The 22,584-nt window shown below is 45.8% G+C and overlaps 2 protein-coding genes across 4 annotated transcripts in view; both read right to left on the reverse strand.

Moving 5' to 3' along the window:
- The window catches only part of LOC125625276 (uncharacterized), a 32,058-nt gene extending 29,123 nt beyond the window's left edge, over positions 1 to 2,935 (reverse strand). For all 3 annotated transcript variants that reach the window (XM_075121911.1, XM_075121910.1, XM_048827137.2), the window contains exon 1: positions 2,632 to 2,935. In XM_075121911.1, coding sequence (XP_074978012.1) covers positions 2,632 to 2,934 — 303 coding nt within the window. In that variant the 5' untranslated portion in view covers position 2,935. The remainder of the gene's footprint in view (positions 1 to 2,631) is intronic.
- A 13,537-nt stretch (positions 2,936 to 16,472) lies between these two features.
- The window catches only part of IGFN1 (immunoglobulin like and fibronectin type III domain containing 1), a 46,516-nt gene continuing 40,404 nt past the window's right edge, over positions 16,473 to 22,584 (reverse strand). The window contains exons 21-24 of the mRNA XM_048827138.2: positions 20,059 to 20,147; positions 18,782 to 18,977; positions 17,767 to 18,066; positions 16,473 to 16,813 (exon numbers count right to left, since the gene is read on the reverse strand). Of these exons, the coding sequence (XP_048683095.2) occupies positions 16,473 to 16,813; positions 17,767 to 18,066; positions 18,782 to 18,977; positions 20,059 to 20,147 (926 nt within the window). The remainder of the gene's footprint in view (positions 16,814 to 17,766; positions 18,067 to 18,781; positions 18,978 to 20,058; positions 20,148 to 22,584) is intronic.

The following is a 22,584-nucleotide window of genomic DNA, read 5'->3' on the forward strand; positions in this document are numbered from 1 at the left end:
ATCACTCAGCAACTCTGCTCACAGCTTAGCAAGGGGAATCCTTACTGAGCAGCGGATAGCTCTTCCTTCCCTGCCCTGGACCCTCTAGCCCGCCAGTTCCCACCAACTGTAAATATACTGCAGGGTTAAAAAGAAAAATATGGATAAGGAATTAATTCCACCTCACCCCTTGTGCTACCAAACCCTAAATACTGGGTTTTTAAAGGTGTACAATTGGGGGAAGGGGGAATAGGCCTATGGGACTCACAGTGCAGCATTAAGAAAATAACATGCTTTATATATGAGCCAGCAATCTTCATAGCTGGGGGCCAGGGAGTTGCAGGGACTGTTCTTGAGTCGCTAACGGAGTCCTTCCCATTACATAAAGTGAGGTTTTAAAGAGACAAGACATCACTCCTGCAATAAGAAGCCAAAATGGCAAAGTCTACCAGTACGTTATACTTGTAACCACTATAAAGCAGGTTTCAGAGTAACAGCCGTGTTAGTCTGTATTCGCAAAAAGCAGTAGCCTACATCCAAGCAGGAAGTCGAGAGAGGATTTGGGTCTTCATTTTGTAGCCAACAAAGTTTGCTTCAACACCAACACTACCAACAAAGTAAGTCACAGGTTTCTCCAGCACTGTCCTCTAAAGCATAAGGCATTGGACACCTTCAAAAGCAGGGCAGAGGACCGGTTTTATTCCATCAGACCACTGCTCTGTCAATGCCTCCCTACCAAGAATGAAACTCATTCCCTGTGCTGGGGGACGGACGGACAGACAGACACTATACCTAGGTACCACCTAAGCCCTCTTTAGAGGCTATTTTAAAGACCTCTGCATTCACCCCAGATGAATACCAAGGACAGTGGCTCTCAACCTTTCCAGATCTTTGTACCCCTATTAAGAGTCTGACTTGTCTTGTGTACCCCCCAAGCTTCACCTCACTTAAAAACTTACATCGGATGTAAAAATGCAAGTGTCACAGCACACTGTTATGAATAATTGCTGACTTCCTCATTTTTATCATATAATTATAACATAAATCAATTGGGATAGAGAGTATTTACATTTCGGTGTACAGTGCACTATAAACACGTCAGTGTCTAGGACATTTTAGTCTGTACTGACTTCGCTAGTGCTTTTTACGTAGCCTGTTGTAAAACTAGGCAAATCTCTAGAGGAGTTGATGTACCCCTGGAAAACTTCTGAGTACCCTCAGAGGTACTCTTCCCCCCTGGTTGAGAGCCACTGACCTAGGTCATTGCACTTGGAATAATTTCTGGTGCATACAGCAAATGGGTCTAAAGCTTATGTCATGTAGACACCACCCATCCTTACATGCAGCGCAAGCACGTGATAAGAAACAGCAATAGATTCTGCTGCCCTCAAACACGTGACGGTCTCAGTAACTTCAGAAGGAACGTAGGGCTGGACCACAACGACAGCGCCCAGAACAAGGGACTGTGGGGAGCTGCGCTGCCCCAGAGGGAGAACCAGGAGAAGAATGTGTCCCAGATGGGTCGAGGTTCTGCTCCAAGAGGCAAACTCCTTTAGCGTGTCATTACCACACAGCCACAGATGAATTTCAATGCCAGCAAGAATTGGATAAAACCAGTAACAGTGCAGCCACATGCCGAGAAGCTTCCTCCATACCATAATGCCAGCTCCCCATAACCCAGTACCATTCCAGCCCTACTCCCCACTGCATCTCATCCTGGACTTGGCAGTCCAGCCTACGACTTGTAACAAAGAGACTGACAACCAGGCCAGAGTTCCTTTGTTCATGCCACTACGTTCACTCACCCAGGATCTTGATCCACAGACTGAGATCATTTCCACCCTAATATGGAAATCAGTTCTATTAACCCATTGTGCCCTGCTGCAGGCAGGGCAAGAGAAGAAGCCATCCTAATGTCTCAGCTCACACACTAAGCATTCCTGCCCCACTAATCCATGGATAGCTACGATTGGAGAAACCACAGCTGTGAATTTCTGGGGGAAGTGTGGGGGTTGTTTGGGGATGCTACCTGTGTCGTGTTCATTATCATTCTCAAGTACCTCCTTGATTTTGGACCAAAACCAACAGCTGTACTTTCTTTCACAAGCCTCCCTCCCTTACCCTGCACACAGCTGGGAGAGCCTCTAGAGCAGCGGTTCCCCATTTCTCTGACCATGGGGCGTAGGCAGGATATCCAGGGTGCAGAGCTGGAAGAGGACATGGATTTAGAACAGCCCCAGAGAGCCAGGAGGGCACACAAGGGGCTCAGAGGTGAAGAATACAAACTAGAGCTGGGGAGAGCGACCTCCATGGAACCCCCCTGCCCAGCTGGGAGTCAGTGGATCCGCAGAGCCTGGAAAAATGTCTTGTGGTGTTGCATGGGACGTCCCCCCAGGCAGCGAGACGGTTCTCTGCTCTCTGTGCTGCCCCCACTCAATAGCAGCCCCCACCGGGGCAGGCAGCTGCAGCTCTCCAACAACAGCCCATGCATGCGAGAACAGCCGCCCCCACCCCGAGACACTCGAATACAATGCATGTAAAGACAACAGCCCCCTGCTCCCAAATCACTCACCCCCCCCCCCAAGACCTGAGGGTCGCCCCCCCCCCTTGCCGGAGCCGCGGACCCTGGCCCACCCCCGAGCACCCCGCTACCTGCTCTCTCGTCCCCTGCTCCTGCTCCCGCAGCGCCTCCAGCTCGGCCAGGCGGCCCCGCAGCTTCCCCAGCGCCTCCCGCAGCTGCTCCAGGGCCCCCAGCTGGTGCACCAGCAGCCAGCCCAGCAGGGCCACCCCGGCGGCGGCCACCCCGAGCAGCAGCAGCGCCAGCGCGGCTCGGCACCCCCAAGCCCAGGCTTCCCCGGGAGCGGGACCCGCGGCCGCCCGCTCCCCCGTCCAGCCCGGAGCGCCCGCGCCGTTCTCAGCCCGCCCTCGGCCGCCTCTGCGCCGCTTGACCGCCATGCTGCCCGCGGGCGGAGGGGCGGGCGGCCGGGACGGGGCGCGCCGCCGGGGGCAATCCGCCCAGCTGGGGCGAGGCGGGCGACGAATGCAAAGCGAGCAAGTTTCCGAAGCAGCGCAGCGCCCGCGAAGGCAAAGTAAGCGGGGGCCTCCGGCTACGGCGATCGCCGCCCGCCCCAAGCGCAGCGATGCCTGCAGCTAATGCGGCCGAGGCAATCGGGGCATTGCCTCCCGCTGTGGCGACAAATTCCCCGGTCCGTTTGCGGGCTTCGCGGAGCCGCCCGAAAAGTTGAGGCCGAAAGCCAAACTTTTTACCTCCTCCGCCGAAGAGCGGGCAGAAATCTAGGGCAGGGCAAAGGGGTTGCGATTGGTTCCAAGGGAGAGCCCTGAACCAATGAGGAAAGCGGAAAGCCCAGGAGCGGAGCTGGGCGGGCAGGTAAACTGAGCCCAGCCCGCGGCCCAGGGCCCCACGGGGAAGGGGCTGGCATGCGGCAAGCAGGGAAGGTGCAGGCTGCAGGAGGACGGGCCCGGTCGGCAAAGCGGATGGGCCGCTTCAAAAACCACCCAGGAGGAGCGAGATGGGCGAGGGCTGGTTGGGTTGCACTGCGGATTCCAAGGCAGGGCAAAGCTGACCCCCTAGCCTGCAGGTTTCAGAGTAGCAGCCGTGTTAGTCTGTGTTCCCAAAAAGAAAAGGAGGACTTGTGGCACCTTAGAGACTAACCAATTTATTTGAGCATGAGCTTTCGTGAGCTACAGCTCACTTCATCGGATGCATACCGTGGAAACTGCAGCAGACTTTATATATACACAGAGAATATGAAACAATACCTCCTCCCACCCCACTGTCCTGCTGGTAATAGCTTATCTAAAGTGATCATTAATATGGGCCATTTCCAGCACAAATCCAGGTTTTCCCTAGCCTGCTGTGACAGCGGCGGGGGCTTAACTTGGCACTCAAAGGGTGTGTCTACACTGCATGTCAGCTGGGGTTTGAACTCTGGCGCCAGTCGAACCCTTCTTTCACCCCTACCGGTCTACACACAAATCACGCTAACCTGAGGCTTGGGCCCAGGGTTCCAGGACCCCGTGGGAGGTAGAGGGGCTGAACTCAAGCTAGACCCCAAGGTTTAAGGCTTATTTATTGCTTTGCTGTGTAGATGCAAACCTACTGGACTTGTGCCGTGGCAGTTAACCAAAAGTATCCCATAATCCTATGGGCCAAGGATCTGTGTCCTCTGGACAGTCTAGTTTGGTGAACAGTCAAGTTTCCCACACTGTGCCATGAACCAAGGGCTAGAGTGGGTGCATTTCAGGAGGGCACTAGGAAGTCTGGGATATGGTTGGCTGGACTCGGATCTGCATACTGCAGCATGGATACTACTAGATGGTCGGAGTAGATGATCATAATGGTCCCTTCTGACCGTAGTATCTATGAATCTTTTGTTTGTTTTATATTTTCCCAATTTGTTATTTTAGCTTAGAAATATTAGGCTTTGTGTGCATGGAGAAGTTTTACCATTTTAATTTAAATTAGTTTTGACTTTTCAGTTTAATTTAAATCTCTTCCCAAGCAACAAACTAAACCAAAATAAGCTGCTCTTAGACCAAAATAAGAGCACCCGGTGAGGGATTTGAACCAGTTTAACTAATCCTTTTAAATCACACCTTAATTAAACTGGCAAAACTTTTTCATGTAGACAAGCCCTCAGGTAATTCAAATCTGGTTTTGATCTGAAGGATGCTCATTATGAGCTCTTAACACTTTAATTGAAGGGAGATAGAGATGATTTTATCAAAGGCTTCTTTTATCCAAAATGTTAATTGGTCATTGAATGCAAGTAGGAAGTTAAATAACACAAATAACCAAAAAGTTTTAAACAGTCTGATTAAAAATCCTCTCTTTTCTTAACAGCTCAACTTTCTCTCTTTTTTCTCATCTTATTACCAGGTATGCTTTTTTTTTTTTTTTTTTTTTTTTTCAGTCATAGAGCTTTCAAGCCTGGACAGCATGTGAATTTCTTATCTAAAAATGAACAGGAAATAAGAACCAACCCCTTTCAGGCCTTCTTTGTGCACCATAAAGCAACTGAAAATGGGCTCAAGGCCAATTTTTCCCCTTCACAGATCATCTTCAAAAGTTGCCTTAGTTAACCTGCAATATTACTTAGCCTTTTAATTAGACCTTTATAATGCAGCTCTCAGACTCTTTCATTAAGAAAGCTCAGTCGTATCTTATCCCAGTTCTATAGACTCCGACTGGATAATGACAGAAATAGTGTGTTTATTATTATTATTTCTTCTGAGCATTACATTGTGGTTCCAAGAAACAGATTAAAGTCAGGATTCCTGGGTTCTTGTCCTATCTGTGCTACTGACTCCGTGTGTGAATTTGGGCCAGTCGCATCTCAGTTTCATCCTCTGTGAAATGGAGATGAGAATCATACCCACCTTTCCAAAATGTTCTGAAGTCCAAGTCAGATGAACAGTGCTATGTAAGTGCAGGGTATTAGCATTACGCAGTTCAGTATTCCTTCACGAGCATGTTAAAGCTTGTCTGGTAACTAAGCCTGTTTTACAGTTCACTGGTCTGGAAAGGGTCGTGCTCAAGCTTTCCTCCCATCTGGTCTGTTCATGTAAGAAATGAAGAATTGAAGGTGCTGCTCATGCTGGACGAGGCACGGGCCAATGATTACTCTATAAAGAATGTGCATGTGGACCCTGCTGTATTTAATACATAGATCCAGGCCCTTGTACAAATGGACCAAACATATCCCCTAAAAGTTTGAGGTTTTCGTAGGACAGAGGGTAATTTGGGAACCTCAGTCCCAAAGAGGGAGGATGGCCCAGTGATTAGGACACTAGCTGGAGACCTGGTTCAAGTCCCTGTTCTGCCACAGACTTCCTGTGTGACCATGAGCAAGTCACTTAGCTTCTCTGTGCCTCAGTTGCCCATCTGTACAATGGGGATAATAGCACTGCCCTCCCTCACAGGGATGTTGTGTGGTTAATTACATTAAAGGTTGTGTGAGGGAGGAGAGACCTTTCTCTCTCTGGTCACTAGGTATCAGCTGTGAGGATTATGCCTGAAGAGAGAAGGGGAACTTCATTGGTGTTTACATTAGGATGTTTAAATGCATGTTCTGATTCAATGCTAATGGAGCTAAAAGACATTTTCAGTCTAATCTTTTTCGTGCAGTCTGACAACTGCAATCTGTTTTTTTCTACTTTGTTTGAGGTCAGACCTGCTAGAATCTCACAGGTTCTGCTTATTAGGATATTAGGAAAAACTTTTTCACTAGGAGGTTGGTGAAGCATGGGAATGCGTTACCTAGGGAGATGGTGGAATCTCCGTCCTTAGAGGTCTTTAAGGCCCAGCTTGACAAAGCCCTGGCTGGGATGATGCAGTTGGGGATTGGTCCTGCTTTGAGCAGGGGGTTGGACTAGATGACCTCCTGAGGCCCCTTCCAATCCTAATATTCTATGATTCCTCTAAGCCACCCTTATTTTCCAGGATACCTCAACCATCAGTACTTCTACAAGTGCTGTTGCTTAAGCTCTGTGGCTGCTTAACTGAGGTCTTTGTTCTATGCCTGCACACACTGGTAGACAAGCACCAAGCTCAAGCAGACTGTCCTTCCCCCGGCAAAGAAGAAACCATGAAGGCTATTTGGAGACCATTCTACTGATCTCTCAGTTCTCTGTCTGTGAGAAGGACAAATACAGGAATTTAGGGATTGGCAGACTGGATCAAATATGAGGCCCTCCTAATCCAATATTTTGTCTCTGACAGTGGCTAGTACCAGCCACTTCAAAGGAAGATACAAGAATTCCCATAGTGGAGAAGTATGGAATAACATGCCTCTAGGGGACATTTCTTCCTGACTGCATCAGTTGGTGGCTGGTTTATGCCGAGAAGCATGAGGGTATGTATACCTTATATTTTCTCTGTATCTAATTTGCATAAGCATATGTAAATTAGACTTTCCAATCCATCATTCTCCCAATGCCTCATAGGTGCTCAGATACTACAGTTATAGGCAACCTTATAGAAACCTAGATGGATCTGTTGTTCCATCAAAGTTTGGCAGGAATCCCAGCAGGTATGAGAGAATTATTCATACACACAAAAGTGGTTGCAGAGTATGTGAAATCAACGTTCAGGAGCCAGCTGCTATTTTTATTTTGAAGAGAGAATCCCGCTTACGCAATGTGGTTTTTATTATTTAATTTCACTTTGACCCACCATTTCTGTACATCGTTAGCACAAGGAAAGCCCTAACAGGAGGGGAAACACTTCAATAACATGAGGCCCATGAAAGCATTTGGCTGGCTGAGGATCCGATGGCCACCAGTTTCCGATTCTTGGCTCGGCCCGGCTTCCTATGAATCTGTCACCGAGCAACAGCTTTAGCAGAGTCTATGATGCTCTCTCTGGGCTTTCATCAGAAACTGTTGCTTTCAGTCCTTCAGCCTCCATTCAATGACCAAACCATTCAACCAGTGCAGACTCAATGGACTCAGGTGGATTCTCATGCAAGGTTTTAGCCATCTAACTGCACTGTATCAAAGGTAGTGTAGAGATGGTGGGAGCCAGGGAGCAATTATATTTTCAACATTAATTTGTTGGATTAAATATACTACATCCTGGTTAGTAGCACTGAGGACAGGAGCATAGTGCTGAGAAGTGCAGCATGGCTCTACCCATGTACCCTGATCGTTGCTACTCGTGTCTTGGTCTCTCACTTACCTCTGCCAGTGCACCTTAATGCTGAAGTACAGCACCCCCTGCTATTATTTGCCTGTAGAAACTGCAAACTTTGTGGCTGTTTTGTTTTTATGTAGACAGATACTGTTTTCAGCCTGGAGGGTAAAGAGCATAATACACTCAACTTCCATAGACAATAAGATAAATGCAGAATTGCTGTTAGCTGAATGGGGACTTTTGGAAGCCTGGTGTAGCTTGTTACACACCAGGCTAAAAAAAAAATATATCTATTTACATCTTAGATGTTTGCCAGGAGACAAAGGATTACATTAAAATCTCAGGTTTCAGAGCAGCAGCCGTGTTAGTCTGTATTCGCAAAAAGGAAAGGGGTAATCGTGGCACCTTAGAGACGAACAAATTTATTTGAGCAAAAGCTTTCGTGAGCTACAGCTCACTTCATCGGATGCATCCCCAGTTCTTCAGAGGTTTTAAAACAAAGGGAACAGAACAATGCCAAACCATGTGAGACAAGAGATCAGAAAACCAGATCCAAGCAGGTCGGCTTCAAAGAGCTTCCCAGCAAAGTTTCTGCTTCAAGAGATTTCTCAGCCCCGGTTCATGAGTAAGTGGAAGTGGCCTCTTGGCATTGCAGGATGATGTCTCATGCCTGTGGTGTCCATGAAAATTTCACTCTTGGCCAACTCTGCCTACCTACAGTTCTCCCTCCACATTCACCTTCTGCGTCCTTTATGTTTCTCCTTGCTTTGGAAGGCCATCTTTCTCCCCTTTGGAGGGCTGTTGTACAGAATCATACATCCATTCTGAAAAGATTTTGCTGTTCTAAAAGCTTTTGTTTTCTCCCACACACATGCAGCACAATGCTCAAGATACATCCAACGGATCAGAAACAAGAGACAACCTGAGACTGTCAGCTAGTTATCAAACTAGATTTGTAGCTTTTTGGTACTGTGTCAGTTCTACATAAAAGCTTTGTAATTTGGATGGCTGTGCAGAGCCATCCTCAGGCAGGTCACATTAGAAGGAGGGATCTAGGAGAGAGCGAGAGATAACATGAGGGTCTTCAATATTAGAATGGAGGCAGTTTGGAAGGCATACAGAGAAGAGCAACTGAAAGCGCTAAGGGGCTGGAAGGAGTGATTTATGAGGAAAGATTACATTATCAAATGAGCCCAATTCTTCCCTGGTGTAATCTCGCTGAGATGTTTTGAATTGCACCAGGCATTAATTTAACCCAATACATATAGATTGGCTAAACTATGACTAAGGGGAAACATGATGATTAGAAGGTACAAGCTCCTCAGTGTATGTCTACACTGCAAGCAGGAGGTGTGACTGCATCACACGTAGGCATACCCGAGATGGCTTTGATCTTCTCCAGCCTTCTTTCTGGTACCTCTCAACTGTGATGAAGCTAGCTTGCTGAAAATAGCAGGGTAGTTGCAACAGCCTGACTGCTGGTACAGGCTAGCTGCTCATGTACAGACCCAGGCTCTGGGACAGGTCTGTATTTGGGCAGCCAGCCTGTGCTTCTCCGAGTGCCACCTGACTTCACTGCTATTTTTAGTGAGCTAGCTCCCTCAAAGCTAGCACAGTGTAGACATACCCAAAGAGGAAGAGGCATTACTTAGGGTGTCACAAAGGCATGTAAGTAGAAGTAATGGGATGAAATCAACAAAGGGAACATTTAGGCTGAATATGAGTGAGCTGTGTGTGCTGGGACAGAAGCTGAGCCCGGATTAGGGGGCGGGGCTTCTCTGACTAGGGGTCCTATAAAGGCAGCCAGCCAGTCAGGCAGCGGCACAGACAGCTGCAGCAGCCCAGGAGCCAGCAAACAGAGCTGGAAATAGAAAAGGAGTTCTTGTGGCACCTTAGAGACTAACCAATTTATTTGAGCATGAGCTTTCGTGAGCTACAGCTCACTTCATCAGATGCATACCGTGGAAACTGCAGCAGACTTTATATACACACAGAGAATATGAAACAATACCTCCTCCCACCCCACTGTCCTGCTGGTAATAGCTTATCTAAAGTGATCAACAGGTGGGCCATTTCCAGCACAAATCCAGGTTTTCTCACCCTCCACCCCCCCACACAAATTCACTCTCCTGCTGGTGCTAGCCCATCCAAAGTGACAACTCTTTACATAATCAAGTCGGGCTATTTCCTGCATAGATCCAGGTTTTCTCACATCCCCCCCACCCCCATACACACACAAACTCACTCTCCTGCTGGTAATAGCTCATCTAAACTGACCACTCTCCAAGTTTAAATCCAAGTTAAACCAGAACATCGGGGGGGGGGGTAGGAAAAAACAAGAGGAAACAGGCTACCTTGCATAATGACTTAGCCACTCCCAGTCTCTATTTAAGCCTAAATTAATAGTATCCAATTTACAAATGAATTCCAATTCAGCAGTTTCTCGCTGGAGTCTGGATTTGAAGTTTTTTTGTTTTAAGATAGCAACCTTCATGTCTGTGATTGCGTGACCAGAGAGATTGAAGTGTTCTCCGACTGGTTTATGAATGTTATAATTCTTGACATCTGATTTGTGTCCATTTATTCTTTTACGTAGAGACTGTCCAGTTTGACCAATGTACATGGCAGAGGGGCATTGCTGGCACTTTGGATGGGCTAGCACCAGCAGGAGAGTGAATTTGTGTGGGGGGGTGGAGGGTGAGAAAACCTGGATTTGTGCTGGAAATGGCCCACCTGTTGATCACTTTAGATAAGCTATTACCAGCAGGACAGTGGGGTGGGAGGAGGTATTGTTTCATATTCTCTGTGTGTATATAAAGTCTGCTGCAGTTTCCATGGTATACATCTGATGAAGTGAGCTGTAGCTCACGAAAGCTCATGCTCAAATAAATTGGTTAGTCTCTAAGGTGCCACAAGAACTCCTTTTCTTTTTGCGAATACAGACTAACACGGCTGTTCCTCTGAAATCAGAGCTGGAAATGGGAGAGTTTGGGGGGAAGACTAAGAGCCAGGCAAAGGAACAGGTAGGCTAGTGAAGGGGGTGTGGTGTGGTGTTTTGGTGCTCACTGGGGGTTTCTGTTGCTGTGGGTGGTGGTGTTTTGGTTTGGTTTGGTTTGTGTTTCCCGGACTAACAGGACTTAGGTGGGAAGGCTATGACAGATACAGAGGCAGCGGTGGTAGTGACCAAAGCAGTGGAAGACACAATGAAGATGACTGGATGTAGAAGCTGCGGCATGTACATGATCCTGAAAAGAGTTTCATCTGCATGAAGTGCTGCCTGATAGAGCTGATGGAAGAAAAGATCTGAGGACTGGAGATGCAGGTGGGGAGACTGGTTGGTTCGAGTGGATGATGGAGCAAAGACATGAGGCTGAAGGGAAAAGCTCAGATTTGCAGATGGAAGAACTCTTAAACCAAACTCTTTAAACCAAACTCTTTAAACCAAAGAACTCTGAGGGGATACTGCTGGGTGAGGAAAGTGGACCGTGGAAGCATGTGACTAAGAGAACCAGGCAGAGGAAAAGACAGGGCAGTGAAGGAGAAAGCGCTCAGGAACAAGTTTACAGAGTTGGAAAATGAAGAAGGGGCACAGCAGGTGGTCACTAAAGGTGAGAGGCCAAGCAAGAAGAGAAGAGCAGATAGTCCTATTGGAAGAGGGCAAGAGTCATTGGAGATAACACCAAATATGAGCCCCAGGAGGATACGGGATGGGTTGCAGAGGACTGCAAGGGACAATAGAAACCGAGAGGACTTGCGGCCAGATGGAACAGGGGATAGACTGAAGAATTGCACCATTGCCAGGAAAAGGCAGGTCTACGTGACTGGGGACTCATTACTGAGAAGAATAGACAGGACTGTAACAAGAGCTGATCCAGAGAACAGAAGGGTGTGCTGTCTGCTGGGTGCTAAGATACAGGATATGGACTTGAGGCTGAAGAGGATCCTAATGGGAGCTGGAAAGAATCTATTGATTATCCTTCATGTGGGAACATATGATACCGCTAGATTCTTACTGCAACGTATCAAGGGAGATTGTGCCAGGCTGGGGAAGACGCTAAAAGAAATAGAGGCTCAGGTGATCGTCAGTGGGATTCTGCCTGTTCCTAGAGAAGGGCAACAAAGGTGTGACAAGATTATGATGCTCAACAGATGACTCAGGCAGTGGTGCTATAAAGAGGGCTTTGGGATGTATGGCCACTGGGAAGCATTCATGGACAGAGGACTGTTCTCTCGGGATGACTTCACCTGAGTAATGAGGGAAACAGACTTCTAGGATGGAGGATGGCACAACTGATCAAGAGAGCTTTAAACTAGGAATTCAGGGGAGAAGGTTGGGAGATGTCCAGGTAATCTCCATGCCAGTTTTTCTCTTTGAGAGGGAAGAAAACAAAGTAAGAAAGGATACAGCCATGGGTAGGAGAATGGACATAAGGTGGAAGGGCAGTGTACATACCAATCTAATAGGTAATATTGGTGGTAGAATGCCTGTGCCCAATCGGTTAAAGAATGTGAGCGAAGCCAAACAGCAAAAATTAAGATGTTTGTACACCAATGCGAGGAGCCTAGGTACAAAATGGAGGAACTAGAGCTACTGGTGCAGGAAGTGAAACCGGATATTATAGGGATAACAGAAACATGGTGGAATAGTAGTCATGACTGGACTACAGGTATTGAGGGGTATGTGCTGTTTAGGAAAGACAGAAATAAAGGCAAAGGTGGTGGAGTAGCATTGTATATCAATGATGAGGTAGACTGTAAAGAAATAAGAAGTGATGGAATGGATAAAAATCACATTGGGGAAGAAAGCTATTAGAGCCTCCCCTGGGATAGTGCTTGGGGTGTGCTATAGACTGCCAGGATCCGATGTGGATATGGATAGAGACCTCTTTAATGTTTTTAAAGAAGTAAGTACTAATGGGAATTGTATGATCATGGGAGACGTTAACTTCCCAAAAAGAAAAGGAGGAGTACTTGTGGCACCTTAGAGACTAACAAATTTATTTGAGCATAAGCTTTCGTGGTCACGAATACAGACTAACACGGCTGCTACTCTGAAACCTTTAACTTCCCAGATATAGACTGGAGGACAAGTGCTAGTAACAATAATAGGGCTCAGATTTTCCTGGATATGATAGCTGATGGATTCCTTCACCAAATAGTTGCTGAACTGAGAAGAGGGGATGCCATTTTAGATTTGGTTTTGGTGAGCAGTGAGGACCTCATAGAAGAAATGATTATAGGGGACAACCTTGGTTCAAGCGATCATGAGCTAATTCAGTTCAAACTAAATGGAAGGATAAACAAAAATAGATGTGACTGGGGTTTTTGATTTCAAAAAGGCTAACCTTAAAAAATTAAGGAAATTAGTTAGGGAAGTGGATTGGACTGAAAAACTTGTGGATCTAAAGGTGGAGGAGGCCTGGAATTACTTCAAGTCAAAGTTGCAGAAACTATCAGAAGCCTGCATCCCAAGAAAAGGGGGAAAAAATCATAGGCAGGAGTTGTAGACCAAGCTGGATGAGCAAGCATCTCAGAGAGGTGATTAAGAAAAAGCAGAAAGCCTACAAGAAGTGGAAGATGGGAGGGATTAGCTACCTTACGGAGGTCAGAACATGTAGGGATAAAGTGAGAAAGGCCAAAAGCCATGTAGAGTTGGACCTTGCAAAGGGAATTAAAAGCAATAGTAAAAGATTCTATAGCCATATAAATAAGAAAAAAAGAAAGAAGTGGGACCGCTTAACACTGAGGATGGAGTGGAGGTTAAAGATAATCTAGGCACAGCCCAATATCTAAACAAATACTTTGCCTCAGTCTTTAACGTGGCTAATGAGGAGCTTAGGGATAATGGTAGGACGACAAATGGGAATGAGGATATGGAGGTAGAAGCCAAACTCCAACAGTTTAATGGGACTAAATCGGGGGGCCCAGATAATCTTCATCCAAGAATATTAAAGGAACTGGCACATGAAATTGCAAGCCCATTAGCAAGAATTTTTAATGAATCTGTAAACTCAGGGGTTGTACCGTATGACTGGAGAATTGCTCACATAGTTCCTATTTTTAAGAAAGGTAACAAAAGCGATCCGGGTAACTACAGGCCTGTTAGTTTGACATCTGTAGTATGCAAGGTCTTGGAAAAATTTTTGAAGGAGAAAGTAGTTAAGGACATTGACGTCAATGGTAATTGGGACAAAATACAACATGGCTTTACAAAAGGTAGATCACGTCAAACCAACCTGATCTCCTTCTTTGAGAAGGTAACAGATTTTTTAGACAAAGGGAACACAGTGGATCTAATTTACCTCGATTTCAGTAAGGCATTTGATACAGTTCCACATGGAAAATTATTAGATAAATTGGAAAAGATGGGGGTCAATATGAAAATTGAAAGGTGGATAAGGAACTGGTTAAAGGGGAGACTACAGCGGGTCACAATGAAAGGTGAACTGTCACGCTGGAAGGAGGTTACTAGTGGAGTTCCTCAGGGATCGGTTTTGGGACCAATCTTATTTAATCTTTTTATTACTGACCTTGGCACAAAAAGTGGGAATGTGCTAATAAAGTTTGCAGATGACACAAAGCTGGGAGGTATTGCCAATGCAGAGAAGGACCGGGATATCATACAGGAAGATCTGGATGACCATGTAAACTGGAGTAATAGTAATAGGATGAAATTTAACAATGAAAAGTGCAAGGTCATGCATTTAGGGATTAATAAGAATTTCTGTTATAAACTGGGGATGCATTACTTGGAAGTAACAGAGGAGGAGAAGGACCTTGGAGTATTGGTTTATCACAGCATGACTATGAGCCGCCAATGTGATATGGCCGTGAAAAAAGCTAATGCGGGCTTGGGATGCATCAGGCGAGGTATTTCCAGTAGAGACAAGGAGGTGTTAGTACCATTATGCAAGGCACTCATGAGACCTCATCTGGAATATTGTGTGCAGTTCTGGTCTCCCATGTTTAAGAAGGATGAATTCAAACTGGAACAGGTACAGAGAAGGGCTACTAGGATGATCCGAGGAATGGAAAACCTGTCTTATGAAAGGAGACTCAATGAGCTTGGCTCGTTTAGCCTAACTAAAAGAAGGCCGAGAGGAGATATGATTGCTCTCTAGAAATATATAAGAGGGATAAATACCGAGGAGGGAAAAGAATTATTTAAGCTCAGTACCAATGTGGACACAAGAACAAATGGATATAAACTGGCCATCAGGAAATTTAGACTTGAAATTAGATGAAGGTTTCTAACCATCAGAGGAGTGAAGTTCTGGAACAGCCTTCCAAGGGAAGCAGTGGGGGCAAAAGACATATCTGGCTTCAAGACAAAGCTTGATAAGTTTATGGAGGAGATGATATGATGGGATAGCCTCATTTTGGCAATTAATTTATCTTCAACTACTAGCAGTAGATATGCCCAATGGCCTGTGATGGGATGTTAGATGGGGTGGGATCTGAGTTACTACAGAGAATTCTTTCCTGGGTGTCTGGCTGGTGAGTCTTGCCCACATGCTCAGTGTTTAGCTGATCGCCATATTTGGGGTCGGGAAGGAATTTTCCCCCAAGGCTGATTGGCAGAGGCCCTGGGGGTTTTTCGCCTTCCTCTGCAGTGTGGGGAACGGGTCACTTGCTGGAGGATTCTCTGTACCTTTAAGTCTTTAAACCATGATTTGAGGACTTCATAGCTCAGACATAAGTTAGAGGTTTGTTACAGGAGTTGGTGGGTGAGATTCCGTGCCTGTGTTGTGCAGGAAGTCAGACTAGATGATCATAATGGTCCCTTCTGACCTTAAAGTCTATGATTCTGTGATCTGGCAGAGCTTCTCTGTGATTCTACCTCATTAGATCAACACTGTATGTCTCTTTCTAAAAAGATATGCTCTAGCCCAGGCAGAAGTTATGGGCTCGATACAGGCATCAGTGACTGTGTAATGACCTGTGTTATGCAAGAGATCAGATTAGATAATCATGATGGCCATTTCTAGCCTTGAAATCTATGACTCTCCATCTATTTTCCAGTCTCAGCTGAAAGCCTCTCTCCTCTGCCTCTGTTTCTTAATTTCTATTTCCCTCTGTCACTCTTGGTCTTTGTAGATTTATAATTGAACTCTGTAAAGCATTCTGGGTAAACACTACCCAATATAAAGTTGTACTGAACTGGCAAATAGCGCCCCATGGTAGCCATTTGCAAGATGCCCTGGTGGCAATGAAATGCTGTCTTACATCACACACATGGGTGGTACACAGAAGATGATGTGCCAGGAGCCATCCATAGGGTCAGAAGGGACCACCAGATCATCTAGTCTGACCTCCGGCATATCACAGCCTGCTACCATCACCCACGCACTAGACCCAATAAGTGCTCTGGGATCTCTAATAACCATGAGCAGTCAGGACCTTGGTTTTCTCTCTCATCTGATGGCTGCATCTCCAGCATCACAGGCCCTCTAGCACTGCACTGGGGCATTGGGATCAGCACAGAGTGAGTGTGCATCCTGCTGAGCCCACCACTCTGCTCCTTGTGGCACCTTGTTTTTTCTTGGAGTCTCTCATCTGAATACAGACCATCCTTCAGTAGATTCCAAATTTGCCTTTCTATAGCACTTATTTGGCCCCATCGCCACAGTATCTGAGTTCTTCCCAATCTGTAACGTGTTTATCCTCACAACCTCTCTGTGAGGCATTATCTCCAATTTGACAGATGCAGACTGAGGCAGGGAGACTAAGAGACTTGAGCAAGATCATAGAATCATAGAATCATAGAATATAAGGGTTGGAAGGGACCCCAGAAGGTCATCTAGTCCAACCCCCTGCTCGAAGCAGGACCAATTCCCAGTTAAATCACTTTACCTTTTATGATAAGCATGGCTTTGCTGACCACATGGCCCAATTCATTGGTGGCTTCCACCTTGTACTCTCCTTCATCTCTCTTCGTGACACCTGGGATCACCAGGCAGCAGACACCAAAGTCATTTGTACTGAAGAAGGTGTGGTCTTCTGAGAGATCCCTGCCATCCTTGTACCAGGTGATCTTAGGTTTTGGGTAGCCACTCACTGCACAGCTCATGTGACAATCAAATGCTGTGGTCACTACATGGGGCTTCAATTGGAGGAGGAATCTTGGAGGCATATTTTGATTCACCCTCCTGTATTTGGGTAGTCTGACTTTAAACTCATCTATAAGAGACATAAATACACACTCAGCGACTACTCCAGGGGACTTAAAGGCTGGGTGCAGAAGCATCCTCCACCCATAACACTTAATAATTGCATTTGGCATCCACCCTGCAAAATTGCTCCCCAGGTCAGGAGAGCGTTCATGGCTCCTTCTGTGAGTTGCCATGCAGTGGCCATATGTGTAAGGCCCTGGCTCTCTCTGCGAATTATGACCCCAGTTACTGTTACTGGGAGTTCCTTTAATCCAAGCATTGAGACTCAATAAAAGGGGACAGAACTAAAAGCTTTGTTGATCCAGTCTGTGCTGCATGCAGTACCCAAAAGTCCTCGTCTAGAATGCAATAGGCACAGTATAAAGCCTGAGCTGTATTCTCTACAGGTAGTTTCCTCTTAAGTTTTCCGAAGTCCCAGTCAGGAATCTAGAGGGGATCACTAGGTCTTTGGCATATGGACAAGGCCATGGCTCCTTCTACAGGTCATGAGGATTACACAGTACCAGTCTAGCTCCTGCAGGTCACCTGGTCCTTCCCAAATGGGGTTGGGACCTCAACTCCTGCAGATTGGATTCTGTGGCTCCTTCTTAAAATTACCAAGTCCTCACCATTCAGGTCATAGCCCTTGGCTTCTGTAGAACTCACCTAATTTCAGAGTTTGCTAGGAATTAATTCTCTTGGAAGCTCTTACCCATATAAGTAATATGAGCCGGTATATTGGTGGGAATGGAGAAGCCCAGCTTCACTGTTCCCACTGATCTGTAAACATTCATGTCCAGCAGGGGACATCTTTCCTTGCCCAACAGTATTTCTTGGGGATATGTCAATGGGCTCTCATCTGGGCAGACAGCATACATATGGGGACTGGGACACACTGACCAAGATTTATAAATGGGATAGTTTGACTGAGACCCAACAACACAGGTGCACTGATAGATTTTTTTTAAAAAGCCTTTTTACCCTTTTCCTTTTGCATGATCCAGGGCTGCACAGTTTCAGATGGATCACTGGTTCCCATATAATTTTTGGCCACAACCCTAAAATAATACCCGCGGCCAGGGATAAGTTTGGTGATGGTAAACTTGTTGTTGTAGATCAGGTCAGCCACCACTTGCCATGAGCCTTTGTTGGAGTCACGTTTCATGACCACATAGTACAGGTTACTTTCCCACTTCTCTGTCGGCGAGGGCTCCCAGATCACTGTCACTGTATTAAGGACTTTCTCTTGCAGAAGAATAGGGCCAGGGGACTGTGGGATAGCTGCAAAGTGAAGACAAATAGTATGGAGGGAGTAGAGAAAGTGGTAAGTTTAAGATGTTATAACAACTCTGCAACCCCATAAACTTCATGGAGATCAGATATTTTGAGCATTGTGGCCAGCTAAACTTGATGGTCATTAGTGGGAAATGAACTCTTATCCCTTTGCTCCAGATATACAGGTCCTCCCATCTGGATTAGGGAAATTCAGCATTACTGGACTGGTATTAGAGACACCTCTCTTTCCCTTCTATTAGATAGCTGATACAGCTGTGTTTTTATAAACTGGAAGTGAAGGAGTTGACAAGGCTATAGAGTTCTTATGGTTGGACACAGGTACTTTGTTCTATTTGCTAACTGACATTCACAGAGCCCTGTCATGGACTGAGACACCTGGCTGTATTATGGACTGTATAAGTTGGCCCTCTGATAGCTTGTACTATCCTAGTCCTCTCACAGAATATGGCTGTGTCTCTGTTGGTGGTACCTGGCTGGGTCTTGGATTGTAATTTAATCAATGGATGCCAGTATTCTGTAGCCCTGCCCTAGACTAAACCACCTGGTTTTTGGACTGTCATCTCATGAAAGACCGTATTATCTCGCCCTTTCCTTGTCCACAGTGCTTAACCCCATCAAAACTCACAGTCCTCTACTCAGTCATGGGCTGGAACCTCTCCCTTAGGATTTTATTCTCCACCAAACCTGCTATGCATGTTACCTGCGACTTGGACTTGGAAGCTGAAGGATTCTTTTTTTCCCCACTCGTTTTGGAGTATGATGGTGTAGAGCCCACTGTCAGAAAACTCAGCTGATGGAATCAAGAGTTGGCTGAGGCCATCTCTGGTGCTCACTATGGCCCTGCTGGGTAGAGGAAGCCCATCCTTTAGCCAAATCACCTCTGGAGTTGGGGATGCCTATTAAAGATAAACACCAGTTATAAGTCAATCTGCTTTTCTTTTGTATTTATATCCTGTGTACCTATAGCTTCCTTGCTTTGTCCTCAAGTGTTTCCTTAGCTCTAACATCCGATGAAGTGAGCTGTAGCTCACGAAAGCTCATGCTCAAATAAATTGGTTAGTCTCTAAGGTGCCACAAGTACTCCTTTTCTTTTAGCTCTAACTTGTTTCTTTGCCCCAGAACCATGGCCAACAAAGGATGTGTTGCCCTAAGCTGTTTCAGTATAACTAAGTCAGAAAATATTTATTAGCTCAGAAGTTCTAGTTGACAGATAGGCAAGAGTAGCCCTATTAAAAGCATCTGCTGCTTTTTGGAGGGAAGAAGACTTCTGTCTGGATGATTGTTCCATTTTTCCTTCCGGTCCCCCTCCCTCCTGATGTCACATTGCAGTGACTTTCTTTCAGCCTAGGGGAGCTGGACGTGGCTCCCTGTATTGCTTATCAGTGCCACCTTGAGATCAGCCAGAAGGTTTTCTCCCCTTCTCTTCAGTCGGGACCAAACACCAGATCTCACCCATAATGTTCCCAGCCTTTGCCAACCTGCAAGAGTAAGAGGCTAGATCTTTGAATCAGACCTGTGCCTTTCACATGATACAATCAAGGTGCACCACTGCTCTTGCTGTTTAGTTTGATGAACATGCTCAGCAGGACATTGTCAATTCTCCTACCTTCAGTCCTCACAAGGAAAGCAAGGGATGGATGTGGGGAGTGATTAGTTGACACATCAAAATCTGAGAAGTTGGTGCTAATATTTTACACTTCTTTGGTGCCTTCCATCATCAAGAGTTTAAAGTGCTTTACTTTACACACCTTAATGAATTATCTGAACTTCACAACTCCCCTCCCCCATGAAGGGAACCATTACTATCCTGATTGTACACATGGGGAATGTATACGAGGTGCAAACCAATTAGATGACTTGCCCAAGGTCATGTGAAAATTCTGCAGCAGAATGAAGAACAGAACCTCAGTTATTGTAGTTATTTTTACGACATGGAATCATATGGAGGACTCCTTACAAACATGCTTCAATGCTTACTTCAAAGGGTGTGTGCACTCGGATGCAACTTCCCGCTTTTATAATCATAAAGTTTTTCATAGTGTCATCTCTTAGGAACTTGGGACTAACTGGAATGCAAAAAACAGTGAACACAATTAAAAGCTGCATCTTGTTACAAGGTCGCTGACAGATTTTAACTCACATACACTCAAAATAGCATGTCCAGTGTGCTAAAGTTCTCTCCTCCGGCCGGCTGCCTGACATATCTCTGGCAGTATTAAGTCAATGGAACTTTTTCACTGAGTGAGAAGTGCCAGAGCACTCGCTGAGCATCATCTTTCTGTATTTACAGAGTGTTGATGACTTAAGATTAGGATATTGTCAGCAAGTTAAAGAAGTATGGGCTGGATGAATGCACTATAAGGTGGGTAGAAAGTTGGCTAGATTGTTGGGCTCAACAGATAACGATCAATGGCTCCATGTCCAGTTGGCAGCCGGGATCAAGTGAAGTGCCCCAAGCGTCGGTCCTCGGGCCGGTTTTGTTCAATATCTTCATGAATGATCTGGAGGATGGTGTGGATTGCACCCTCAGCAAGTTTGCAGACAACACTAAACTGGGAGAAGAGGTAGATACGCTGGAGGATAGGGATAGGATACAGAGGGCCATAGACAAATTGGAGGATTGGGCCAAAAGAAATCTGATGAGGTTCAACAAGGACAAGTGCAGAGTCCTGCACTTAGGACGGAAGAATCTCATACACTGCTACAGACTAGGGACCGAATGGCTCGGCAGCAGTTCTGCAGAAGAGGACCTAGGGGTTACAGTGGACGAGAAGCTGAATATGAGTCAACAGTGTGCCCTTGTTGCCAAGAAGACCAATGGCATTTTGGGATGTATAAGTACGGGCATTGCCAGCAGATTGAGAGACGTGATCGTTCCCCTCTATTCGACATTGGTGAGGCCTCATCTGGAGTACTGTGTCCAGTTTTGGGCCCCACACTACAAGAAGGATGTGGAAAAATTGGAAAATGTCCAGCAGAGGGCAACAAAAATGATTAGGGGACTGGAACACATGACTTATTAGGAGAGGCTGAGGGAACGGGGATTGTTTAGTCTGCGAAAGAGAAGAGTGAGGGGGGATTTGATAGCTGCTTTCAACTACCTGAAAGGGGGTTCCAAAGAGGATGGATCTAGACTGTTCTCAGTGGTAGCTGATGACAGAACGAGGAGTAATGGTCTCAGGTTGCAGTGGGGGTGGTTTAGGTTGGATATTAGGAAAAAAATTTTCACTAGGAAGGTGGTGAAACACTGGAATGTGTTACCTAGGGAGGTGGTGGAATCTCCTTCCTTAGAAGTTTTTAAGGTCAGGCTTGACAAAGCCCTGGCTGGGATGATTTAGTTGGGGATTAGTCCTGCTTTGAGCAGGGGGTTGGACTAGATAACCTCCTGAGGTACCTTCGAATCCTGATATTCTATGATATTCTAAGAGGGAAATACTGCAAAAAAGGTATTCACAAATGTTTGAATAGAAACCATGAAATCTCCTCAACGGCATCTGTGACCCCTCTGACTCGCTTTTCACAATCATGCAAATGAACTTTTCTTCACAGTAATGCTTGTGGAAAAGGAAAGTGGTGTGAACACTCGTTCCTATGTCTGTTCACAAGAGCATTGACTTCAGGAGAATTCATCTGGACAGCTCTTTGTGGGCTTGGGAGTCATCCAGTCAGCTAAAATGATATCATGCAACCTGGATATCCTAGAACACAGTGCAAATAGTGCATTAGAAACAGTGAATAGTCAAAGCGACAGCCACAGCAACCAAGTTCTGAGTGACCCGTGGGCTGAAGCATGTTCACAGAAACCACTGTTGAATAATTTCAAACAGCAAACAAGTTCATACAAAATCAAAGCCAGTTTGTCGATAATTTATGAACAGAAAAAGAGTGAAATTCACTGTTTATATTGTTTGCTATCCTCCTGAGCGTGAAACCCCATTGCTGTCTCTGCAGCAGGAGGGAGAGAAATAGCTACTCAAGTATAGACCCACTTTTCCCCTATCTCCTAGTGTGTAGCACAGGGGCCACACCCTAACCAACAACAATGCATTAGGATATTAGGCTGAGTCACAGAATCATTTTGAAGAGCTTTAGTCCATTATGTCAAGAGTGAAACCCCTCACCTCCCTTTTTATCTGGGCCATTATTTTATACTGTACGGGTACAACTGAGACCGAGGCTTCATTGTGCTAGGTGCTGCACAAACACATAGACCCTGCCCCTAAGAGCTTGCTGTAGAGACAAGTCAGACAAAGGATGGGAGGGGAAAGAGAGACACAAAGAACTGAAATGATTTACAGCAGGTCAATGGCACAGATGGAAAAAAAGCCCATGTCTTCTGGCTCCCAGCTCAGTGTCCTGGATCGGATCACGCTCCCTCATTAAAAATATATATAAAAACTTCTCCATTTGTTTGGGTTTTTTTCTTTTAAAGGCTCTGAGTGTATGGCAGATCCAGCCTCTTAATAACAGACAACTGAAAGTGCAACCTATATCTGGCTGACT

This window comes from Caretta caretta, chromosome 21, assembly GCF_965140235.1.
Source record: "Caretta caretta isolate rCarCar2 chromosome 21, rCarCar1.hap1, whole genome shotgun sequence".
Classification (NCBI taxonomy): domain Eukaryota; kingdom Metazoa; phylum Chordata; order Testudines; family Cheloniidae; genus Caretta; species Caretta caretta.